Source organism: Rattus rattus, chromosome 1 (assembly GCF_011064425.1).
Source record: "Rattus rattus isolate New Zealand chromosome 1, Rrattus_CSIRO_v1, whole genome shotgun sequence".
NCBI classification, from domain to species: Eukaryota; Metazoa; Chordata; class Mammalia; order Rodentia; family Muridae; genus Rattus; species Rattus rattus.
The window spans coordinates 261518956-261530379 of record NC_046154.1 but is presented as its reverse complement, the minus strand read 5'-3'; the positions used below and the strand labels follow the sequence as shown (position 1 = coordinate 261530379).

Here is an 11424-nt window from a genome sequence, read left to right as displayed (position 1 = left end):
CAGGGGGAAAGGAGTGGGGAGGCTTGGGTTTGGGCTGGCTTTGTGAGGAAAGTGGTATGGAGCCTTTTGCGTGATAGAGCTGTAGTGTGTTCAGCTGGCCATCTCTCCTGGGAGAGAAGTGGTGAGACTATAGCCATTCTCTTGACCATATTAGAGTTGACTTGCTACCCCAAGTGACAGAGACAGTAAAGTCCCCTTGTCTGTGTCCCCACAAACTCTGTGTCCAGCTTGGGGTCTGCATCTAGATATGTGAAGGGTGGCTTTGAAGATGTGAGCAGGGCTGGGAGTATCTCAGCCCTGGAATATCGTGGGGGTAGAGCGGGGATTGAGAGTAAGTTCAGCTCTCAGGAGTATCCTAGGGTAGAGTGTGTGTGTGTGTGTGGGGGGGTTTGAGAGTAGCTCAGCTCCCAGGAGTATCCTAGGGTGGAGGAGGGTTGAGAGTAGCTCAGCTCCCAGGAGTATCCTAGGGCAATGTGTAATTGGTGTGGGAAGGGAGAGTTTTGGAATATTCTGATTTTCAGCCCTGTAGAAATGTGAGATCCAGGGTTTTCAGACTCCCAGTAGCGAGTAGCACTAACATCAGCGGCTGCATGAATTGCTACCCGCCCCCATCTTCATGCTGGAGCTCCGCCCACTTCCACAGCCCAGGAGCCCTTGGGGCTCACAGGGGATGTAGAGTTCACCGGTGCCCACCACGCTGCAGCCCCCACTGTTCCTCAGGACACCGGTGGCCCCGTTGCAGTATTCGGTCCTCAGCATGGGCGTGCCCACCACACAGGGCTCGTAGAGAAAAGCTCCTTTGGAGCTGCTGACAGCTGTGGGGACAAGAAAGCTGCTCAGAGCCCCACCGGGACCATCCCCTCCTCTGGGCCGTCCCAGTCTCTGAACCTCCCAGCGCTTCTACCTGTCTCCAAGGATCCATCTATCCTTTCTAATCACACCCAGTGCTTAGAAGCACCCCATACATTCACCCTGTCTTTCCCTGGAGCTTTGGTGAAGCTGGGACTAACGCCCGACTCCCCTCGCGGACTCTCCTCACCTTGCACCTCTTTCCCGACCCTGCTGCTAACCCTCCAGCAGCACCTCCTATCTTCAGGTGGTGACTTGGGTGGGCAGCCCTGCTGGATTTTCTCCACCCGCCCAGAAGTACGGCAGACGAGCACATTCCGTGGGGATGTGAGAGGTTCCGGAGGGCTGGATGGAATGTGGTGGGTTTCCACCCGGGGAATTTTACCAAAACCCCGGACCCAGAGTCCAGGATTCATGACTCAGCTACTTACAGATATTCACAGGCCCGATGCCTTCACACAACCTAGAGAAAGAAGGGAAAAGAGCTCAGGATCCTGCCTCGAAGGGAGCCCTGCTTTCTGCCCTCACTGTGTTAAGGAGGGGGAGGGAGGTGGCAGATTGTGCTTTGCTTCCCAAGACTGTGGGATGCCAGCAGCAGCAGCTGCCCCAGGGAGGCAGGATAACAGCCACCCTGGTACCCATCTGTGCTCACCTGCTCTCCTCGCCCTCCAGCAGGCGCCTGTAGGTGGTGATCTCGATGTCCAGCCCCAGCTTGACATTCATCACCTCTTGGTACTCCTTGAGCAGGCTGGCCATGTCCTGCTTGGCCTTCTGCAGGGCCTCCTCCAGCCCTGCCAGTTTACACTTGGCGTCAGAGAGGGCGGCCTCCCCCTGCTGCTCTGCCTGGGCAATGGCTCCCTCGAGTTTGCATCGCTGGGGAGAGGGCACAGGAAGGTGTTACTGGGACTAGACACACAGAGGAAGTGTGGCCGGGGTAGGCAGGGGTGGGGTTCTGGCTAATAAATAGATGGTAGTGCCTGGCTGGTTTTCACAAGCCTAGGAGGATTGAGTGGGTCTAATTTTATAGGCAACTTAGTCATGTGGAAGGTCAGGATCACAGGGTGAGAGCCTGGGTTCGGTCCTCTGAATCGCTGCTTCTCTGACAGCGGGGAACCTGACTTTGTGGGGCTGCTCAATGCAGCTCGTGGGCAGCTTGCTTCCTGTGACACAAGGTGTAACAGGCTTATCTCTCTTCCTCACTGACAAGGTTTGTCCTGCCCTGTGTGGCCCAGCAGGAAAGTGGACCTCTGCTGGGTTCTCCCGGCCACTCCGGGACCTCACCTGGGCTTTGACTGTTTCGATGTCCTGCTGAAGCCTCTGGATTAGCTTGTTCATTTCCAGGATCTCGTTCTTGCGGTTTCGTAGGTTGTCACTGTGGTTCCCAGCTGTCATCCTCAGCTCCTCATACTGGACAGAGAGGTGAGAAACCAGCCCTTCACCATGGCATCTCTTGGCCCCTTCCTCACTGTCCCCAGCCTCTTGTCCATTGGCTTGCTAGCTTTGGTGCTCCATGACCATACTTATCCTGAATCCTGTTTCTTCCTAGCTTAGGTGCTCCATGACTATGCTCCATGACCATACTTATCCTGCATCCCATTTCTTCCTAGCTTATGTATGCCATGACCATACTTATCCTGCATCCCATTTCTTCCTAGCTTAGGTGCCTCCATTATCATACTTATCCTGAATCCTGTTTCTTCCTAGTTTAGGTGCTCCATGACTGTGCTCCATGACCATACTTACCCTGAATCCCATTTCTTCCTAGCTTAGGTACTCCATGACCATACTTACCCTGAATACTATTTCTTCTTAGCTTAGGTGCTCCATGACCATACTTATCCTACATCCCATTTCTTCCTGGCCTACATGTTCCACGACTATACTTATCCCATATCCCATTCCTTTTCCAGTTCTCATTGATGCCACGGGCCTTGTGTGTCTGCTCCTTGTTCCTATATCCCGCAGCCCCAGTCTCTGTTCCATACATTCCTAGATTCCTCCTTTTCAATCTGGTTCCTTCTCTGCACCATAGCCTGAGCTCTGCTGAGGGCTACTCCCATTTTCTATGTCCCGAGGACTTTAGAAGGACTGTATGTTCACCCTGGAGTTGGACAGTCAAAACCAAAACAACATGATGCCTTGCTTTGGCTAACTTCAAAACAACAATCAGAAGTCAGATTCAAAGTGGAAAAAAATACTAAGTTAGCCGTCCTCCTCCTGCTCTCTGCTTATAGGCATCGTGTGTCCTTTGAGAGCAGGACAAATGTCAATGTTTCTATTTGTTCAGACTCCATGTGCTGCCCCTCCTGTCATCTGTGGAAGCCTCTGCTTGTCCTTGGAAACTGCCGTGTTCCCATGGGCTTAGGTGTGACCGGACCAGTGTCTTTCCTGATGGGATCTTAGATTCCTTCGGACAGGGACAATCTGTTGTCACCGTCTCCTGCTATCCTATTTAAAGCCACACTCCACAGCACCTCTGTGTGTCACCCTCCCTTACCCTCTTCATGGTGATGCTGTGTGTGTGTGTGTGTGTGTGTGTGTGTGTGTGTGTGTGTGTGGTGTGTGTGTATGTGTGTGTGTGTGTATGGTGTGTGTGTGTGTGTGTGGTGTGTGTGTGTGGTGTGTGTGTGTGTGGTGTGCGTATGTGTGTGTGTGTGCTATGTGTGGTGTGTGTATGTGTGTGATGTGTGTGTGTGTGTGGTGTGTGTCTGTGTGTTTTTTGTGTATGTGTGCTGTATGTGTGTGTGTGTGTGTGTGTGTGTGGTATGTGTGTGTGTGTGTGTGTGTGTGTGTGTGTGTGTGTGTGTGTGTGGTGTGTGTGTGTGTGTGTGTGTGTGTGTGTGTGTGTGTGTGTGTGTGTGTGTGTGTGTGTGTGTGTGTGTGTGTGTGTGCTGTATGTGTGTGTGTGTGTGTGTGTGTGTGTGTGTGTGTGACCCCCCTCTTCCGAGCTGGTACTCCTGTCTGTCATGTTTATTGCCTACCCTCTGCTCTGTCTCCAAGAAGGAAAATGACGGAAGGCAGGCTTACTGCCCATCCCCATTCCTGCTGCATCTGCAGCTCCATGTTCTGTGCTCCGCACGTGAGAGAATCTCAACGGACAGTTGCCGAATGTGGGAGCCAGTGTGTGAGCGCATGTACACTGCATTACACAGACAAGCCACTGAGGCTGAGATGACATGACTTGTTAGATCCAGCTGCCCCAGGGCTCCCCTTGTCCTCTCAGCGAGCCCCTAATTACTGAGTCTGGAGCACCCTTAATCACTGTTTCTGCTCCAGCACCAGGAACACCCAAGCCAGCGGCCTCCACCTACACTGTGAAGCTCAGAACCCTCTCTGCCACCAACACCAATTATACTGATTGAATGCTGCCTAGAGGGCTGCTCTACAGAGTCTGTGGATAAACAGAGCTAGGGACCTGGCACCCTGGTGACAAGGCTGGCCTGTTTGTGGGGTCCTGCTCTGCAGAGACCTGACCTGGCAGAAACAGCAGAGCTGAGGTTTCTGTGGGTCCCTGGGTGCTGCGGAGTGGCCCAGACTTGTTAGGTCCTTAGCTATTCTGAGGCAGAGAGCACTGGGACCCTGTCTTCTGTTTCTCCCCATTCCCTGCCTTTGCCCCCTCTGCTGTGATGCTTCTCCCAGCCCCTCTGCACCCCAGCCTTACCCGGCACTGGTACCAGGCCTCTGCTTCTGCTTTGCTGCGGCTGGCGATGTCATCGTACTGGGCCTTGATCTCGGCTACGATGCCGTCCACATCCAGATCCCGGCTGTTGTCCATCTTCACGATGACTGAAGTCTCCGAGATCTGAGATTGAAGCAGGCTGATCTCCTGAAGAGGTCATGAAGGAGGAGTGAGCACCAAGGGCACAGCCATGAGAGGAGCCCACTCAGATGTCCTATGACTGTTCCTGCTCCTCCCAGCCTGAAGTCCCCAGTCTGCTTCTTGTCTTGTCTTTGCCCCTTATCCCTGTGGTGACCCAGACCTTCTCTAGGGGAGACCTGAAAACCATCTATCTGGATAATAAGACTTCGGGGAGTCTTGCTCCCTGAGTGCATGAGATGTCCTTCTAGAGTTTGCCTTGGCTCTCCTGCCCACCCATGTCCCTCCGGAATTTGCCTGACAGATCACCCAGAAGACCTAAGTGGCCATGGATACCTCCTCAAACAGGGCTTTCAGGAACTCAATCTCATGTTCTAGAGCCTCCAAGTTGGTTTCCAGGTCAGCCTTTACCAGGAAAGCTGTGTCCACATCCTGTAACATAGTGACAGACCATGACCTGGATCAGGGGTGTGCACAGCCGTGCCCGACAGTAGCCAAGCACTGCCTGGGCAAGTTGATGGCAGGGACGGCTGTGGGCTCAGGCTCTTCTCTGAGCCCAGGTGGAGGCAAAGGGTGATGGGGCCAGGAAGGACAAAAGGACTGAGCGTGAGCCACATGGGGAGGATGTAGACGGGTGCTAGGGGCTCCCCACAGCTCCTGCACAGGGGAGCCTGGAACTGCATAGTTATCTTGGGGTAAGCCACACGGGCAGGCAGGCAGGTGCTTGGGCAGGTAGATTCACAGCCATTCCCTGGCTCTGAGCCCATGTAAGGTGGCAGGAGGGTATGTGGAAATCAGGCTGGCCCCTGTTTCTAGGCAGGTTGGAGCTGAATAGAGCATCAGGCCTTCTTTTCCAGGGTCAGCACAAGAGGCCAAGGGAGAGGAACTTATTTGTGGGCACGGCCTTGGGACATGGACAGGTAGGTGTACGGGGCTGGCATCTGGATTCTCTGCTTCATTATGCACCACCTCACCTTCTTCAAGGTGACAAACTCATTCTCAGCACAGGGACGCAGGGACAGTTCCTCTTCATACCTATGGGGAGGGGGAGCATCGTTTTAGTCAAGGTGTAGAGTTTGGAACAGTCCTCTCAGGGGGCATGTGCACTGGCTGTGACCGTGGGCCTGTGCTCTGGCCTTCTCTCCAGATCCTTATGACTCTTTCCCTCTGGGGACAGACACTTGTCACCCGAATACCTCAGTTACCATTCAGCCTGCCCCTTCTCACCGCCAGCAGCCTGGTTCTATGATGCTTCACACCCTGGGATCCTCAATACTACCTCATTCTCTTGCTAAGGAGGAAGCCCCCTCATCTAACTACTTCCTTTGGAAATGGGAGAAAGGTCATGCTCCTAGCAGGTCATCTTTCCCAAGCTGTTCTGAGGTGGCTGTAGTCCCAAGGAGATTCCCAGCTGACCCTGTGCCTCTTCCTTGCCTGCAGGGTATGTCTGGCCCCCACCTGAAGCCCAGTGGCAGAGGTAGCAATTACCTACTTACCAGAGCACAGAAACGCCCAGGTGTACCCCTCCCACTTCCTGGGGGCTCCTCGGCCCACACACTGTCCCCAAGGCAGAGGGAATGGGAACGAGGGTTCAACATGGCTACAGAGACTGTTTGGTGAGGAGAGCCAGTCCAGGGAAACAGCCCTGTGCTCCTGGTGCCCACCTCTCTTTGGTTTAGCAAAGCTCTCGCTAGCTTTGATAAGGAGGTCTGGAGCTATTGTCTGAGTTCAAATCCCCACTCTGTCACACACTAGACATAACCCAACTGGGTGGGGGACAATGAGTTTTCAGGCCTCATTATTCACAGGGGTATCCCCAGTAGAACGGGGGCAACCCAGGCCTGTTTCAAAGGCCTCTTACGAGTTAGTTGACACCTGTGATGTCCTCTGACAATGCACTGGCGGCGACAAGCGTTGTGCAAGAGCCTTCCCTTGGGGTTGATGTGCCAGAAGGACCTCATATTTAAAACCCCTAAATCTCATTTTGAGCTGTGAGCCAGTCTAAACTTGCCTTGCTATGCACTTCCCAAGGAAGTCATGGCCCCTCTGAGCCTGACCTCTGCTCACTCCCACAACCTGCCTGTCACTCGTCTGCTCCCCTTCCCTCCCTCCATTTCTTTTCAAGTCTACGGTGGCCTTCAATGAATAGATAAAAGGAGTTTCTGAGATAGAGTCTTACTCTGTAACCCTTGATCTCACTCACTATGTAGCTCAGGGTAGCCCAGAACTCACAATCGTTCTGTCTCAGCCTCCTGAGTGCTGGTATTACCAGATATGCACCACTATACCAGGCTTTTGGTATCTTTTAGAAGAAGGGGTCTACTGGAAGAAAAATTATCTATCAAGGACATGGTCCAAACATGTCCCCTATCCCTACTCCTTGTCCCTTCTCTCTTCTGTGGTTCTTCTTGCCACTTATTCACATGTAAGTATAAAGGGCTTTTGGTGCTGTGGGGTAGGGGTGGGACACTACATCCTAGCACAGTGCCTGTCACCAAGAAGGCCAATTGTTGACACTTAACAGTCATGTCCCCCAACGTGGCTCCATTCTGCTGACACATTCTGTGTCCCATCTTCTTGTACCATTTCTCCTCAATGGAAACAAGTATCTCCCATCCCATGCCCTATATGTTTCTATGAGGCTCTGAGCGGACATGCCCCAGAATCTTCCAGGTGACAAGTTCTCTCTCTGGGCTTCCTATAAGCTGGGAATCTACATTTCATTAACATTGTGTGGCAAGTTCAGGACCTGTCCTCTGGAGAGTGGGTGAGATGGGAAGGACAACAGAAACCCACAGTCCCTCTAGGGGACAACAGGGAAGCCAGATGTCTGTCAGGAGACAGGACGTGAGCTGTGATGTCTGGATGGGGATGAGGGACTCCTGAGAGGAGGCTCATCCAGTGGAGGGAAGTGGAGCCACAGAATCAGAGAGGAAATAGCACTGGGGACTAGAACATAGTTCTTGGTGTGTAAAGGGTTTGGCAGAATGGAATCCCAACTAGGAATGTAGCTGGAGCAGCCCTGGGGCTCCATGAGTGGCAGGTGAGAGAACTTTTGCAGCAAGGTCTTTCAAAGTCCCCATTCAAGCAGGGCGGAAGGAAGGGAGACGGGGCAAAGACACTTTCCAGGGCTTCCATGGTTGGTGACAACATGGATGCTCTACACTACTTAATTGTTTTGCCGTCGAGTTCCCCGCTTTATAGGTGAGGAGACTGGGGTTGGAGTTGTTTCTGCGGCTTTCTTGCTCTAGTCCCTCTGCAGAATGCAGGGAGAGGCCACTTACTTTTTCTTATAACCCTCCAGCGCTTCCTGGAGGCTGCAGAGCTCAGCCTCCAGTCTGCCATGGTCCCCGGACACGCAGTCCAGCTGTCGCCGCAGGGCGCAGATGTAGCCCTCGAAGAGTGGCTCCATGTTGCTCTGGCAACTTCTCTGCTGCTGCATGAAGTTCCACTTGGTCTCCAGAAGCTTGTTTTTCTGCTCCAGGAACCGCACCTGCCCCCGAGAACGGGTGTCACCGTGTAGAAAGGACCCAGAGACCATCACCAGGTCTCTGCAGAGACCGACACCCAAAGGGATGTATCTTTGTGTCTCCTTGGGCTTAGGGACCTTAAAGGACTCTCACCTTCCCCCTCAGTGGTCAGAAGGGGCAGAAAGACTGCAAATGCATGGGGCTGGCCACATGCAGCTCTCTGGCTGACCCCTCGGAAGCCCCATGACCCGGGTCAAGCCTCCTCCCTTTGTGGGCCTCTCTCTCCTTGCCATAAGCACACCCACACATCAATGCCTGGGTCTAAGGGCACAGGTCAGGTCAGGTCAGGGGTTGTGCCCCAGCTCTGCTGACTCTGTCTGTCTCTGACGCCCCACTTTATGAGGAGGCATCTGAAGGACATGGACTCCCAGGAATGCAGGCTGTGGTCCACCTCTTGCATTTTTGTGGGTTGGGCTCAAGATAGGAAGCAGCTGCATGAGTTGATCTGGTCACCTGTGCACCAGTCACAGGCACACAGAGAGAGTGTGGTCTGTAGCCTTGCTATGGGCTTCTCATAGCAAACCTGTTAAGATAGCTGCAGAGGGGATGTTACTCCGCTGTGGTCAGCAGCTACAGCAGCAGCCTAGAAGCACACGGCTGAGTCCGTCCCCGCCCCCATGGAGTGTTTATAACCAAAACATAACAGACTTGAAAAGTAAAATAGTGTTGATGGACCAGCTCCTTTCATTCATTTGCACGAGTGTGTGTGTGTGTGTGTGTGTGAGTGTGTGTGTGCATGTGTATGTATGTGTGTGTATGTGTATGTATGTGTGTGTGATGTATGAGTGTGTGTGATGTGTGCGTGTGTGTGTCTGTTTGTGTGTATGCATGTGTATGTATGTGTGTGCATGTGTATGTATGTGTGTGTATGATGTATGAGTGTGTGTGTGATATGTGTGTGTGTGATGTGCGTGTGTGTGTGCATATGTATGTATGTGTGTGCATGTGTATGTATGTGTGTGTATGATATATGAGTGTGTGTGAGTGTGTGTGTGATATGTGTGTGTGTGTGTGTGTGTGTGTGTGTGTGATGTGTTATCACACACATGTGGGGGAGTCAGATCTCTCCCACATCTGGGGATCTAGCTCAGGTTATCAGACTTGACAGCAACTGACTTTACCCTTTGATCCATGTTACCGGCCTATGTTTTTGGGGGCTGGAGGTTGATGCAGGGTTTTATGTATTTCAGGCTGATCTTACATTCACTATGTAGCTGGGGATGACCTTGAACTCGGATCCTCTTGCCTTTACCTCCCGTGTGTTACAGGCAGGTACCACCATGCCTGGCATCACAGGCACATTTGTAAATCACCTCCTTTGAGTCTCCCACCGTATCATCTGTCCATCCCCAAACCAGGCAGCAAAATCCCTGAGGCTGGGCTGTGAGCAGCTTCCATAGAGGTTCCGGGTAAGGGAGTGGGCTCTGCCAGGATTCAGGGTGTTTGCCCCAATCCTTGGAGTTTCCAGAAACAACAGCCGAATGCTTGGCCTGGACTCTGAGTCTCTAGGGTATAGAGACAAACCCAGGGGAGTTAGGGGTGACAGGCCAGCTCAGTGCTACCTAAAGGTATCATGTCCAAAGCTCCTCAGAGCTTTGGTTTGGGGGCTGCCAAGTGCAAAACTCGGGTAACGGCCACCTTGTGCTCTGAACTCTGCTCTGCTTTTGCCTCACCCCAGGCCTAAACAGATGGAAAATTTGGGATTCGTTGTGTTTATGATCTCTGCCTCCAGGCCTAAGAGTTTGGGGACAGCTTAGGTACACAGGAGGCAGTTTTATTCCTCAGGCGGAAGGCCGTTAGTTAGCTCTGGAGCTTTGGAAGTCTCTCTGACAGTCTGCCCTCTGACAAGCTTGATGATCTGTCAGGTGGCACGCTGAGAAAGGTCATATTCTCACAAAGAGAGGAGTGCGGAAAGGCCTGGACTGGGCACGGGTCTATGCACCGGTAACCCAAGAACCCGGGACAGAGGCTGGAGGAGAGCTGCAAATTTCAAACTAGTGTGGACTGGGAAGCAGGCATTTTCAGTCACGAGCGGTCATGGAATGCATAAGAGGCCCACGGGCGAACCTCCATACAGAACAGATCCAGGATGCTCTCTGCCGCAGTCCTCGCCCCGCCCCACCCTGGCCGCCCTTACCTTGTTGATGAAGGATGCAAATCGGTTATTCAGGCACTTGATCTGCTCCTTCTCATCTCTCTTCACGCTTTGCACCGTTGGGTCAATCTCCAGCTCCAGGGGGACCAGCAGACTCTCGTTGATGGTGACAGGGGTGATGCAGGCGGGAGATCCGCAGGCGGCTCCCGCTCGGTACCCGAAGCCTGGCATGCCGCATCTGGAGGCCACACGGGGTCTCCCAAAGCCCACGTTGCATAGGCTCCGAGAGCCAAGGCAGCCTAGGGCTCGGAGGCCCCCGCCAACCCCGGGCCGAGAGGGCCCCTTGCTCACTTCATAGTGGGTGACCATCCGGGGCATGATGGCGGAGCACGAGCTGAAGCTCCGGTTGCCACATCTGGAGCTCAACTGGAAATTTCGGCATGACATGGCTTGGGAGGCAGAGGTGGATCCCTGGAGAGGAAGGAGAACGGGGACCACGGGACTGACCAAACCGTGGCTCAGCTTTTCCCCTTTTATTTGGTGGGGACTGGGGGACTGGATTGGTTCAAACCCCTAATCACTACTAAATCAGGTTTATGAGCTTGGGGTATTGGTAGCTGCTAGGTACAAGGTGCAAATTAGGGTAGCGAAGAGCAAGAAGGAACCAGTTGTCAATGTCAGGGGTGGGGGATGTCCTATAAAAGTCCATCTGTCCTCCTTCCTTGTTTATGGAATGATGAAAGGGGTCAACCATGCACTTATAGATGCTGTATCCAGTGGCTCAGCCTCCAGGGACAGGGGAGTGGAACTTTGGGTTGCTCATCGAGGGGATTTCCCTGAGAGGGAGGCAGGAGGACAGAGATTTTAAAGACTGTATTTACTAGAGGGCTGTATCAGCGTTTTCCTCTAGATACCTCACTACTCCAGGGGCTTCCAGGCACCCTTAGACATATCCATGGAGGAAGAAGCTTCCCATGGTTTACCACACCTTGTCCCTGAATTGGAAGTTCCCGTGTTCCTGCACAGCTAGGTCACAGGGTCCTCCAGGCACAGATACTGGATCCAGGACACACATCCAGACTGCAGGGGAGTTGGGAAGAGAGATCTGAGCATGAGGAAAGGAGAGAGGCGGA

At 53.1% G+C, this 11424-nt stretch overlaps 1 protein-coding gene across 1 annotated transcript; it reads right to left on the bottom strand.

Annotated features, from left to right (window-relative positions):
• Positions 1-579: 579 nt before the first annotated feature.
• Krt82 (keratin 82) lies at positions 580-10738 on the bottom strand. Its single transcript, XM_032884917.1, has 9 exons — positions 10334-10738; positions 7951-8159; positions 5641-5701; positions 5003-5098; positions 4511-4675; positions 2131-2256; positions 1502-1722; positions 1281-1312; positions 580-815 (listed from the first exon to the last, which is right to left on the bottom strand). The coding sequence occupies exons 1-9, from the start codon at positions 10736-10738 to the stop codon at positions 580-582; spliced, it is 1551 nt and encodes a 516-aa protein (XP_032740808.1).
• Positions 10739-11424: the final 686 nt, after the last annotated feature.

Coding starts and splice junctions, on each gene's coding strand:
- Krt82 (XM_032884917.1), bottom strand. CDS start 10,738: ATGTCATGCCGAAATTTCCAGTTGAGCTCCAGATGTGGCAACCGGAGC. Junction 8,160..10,333: donor TTGCATCCTTCATCAACAAG/GTAAGGGCGGCC, acceptor TCTCGGGGGCAG/GTGCGGTTCCTGGAGCAGAA. Junction 4,676..5,002: donor TGAAAGCCCTGTTTGAGGAG/GTATCCATGGCC, acceptor TGACCTCTTCAG/GAGATCAGCCTGCTTCAATC.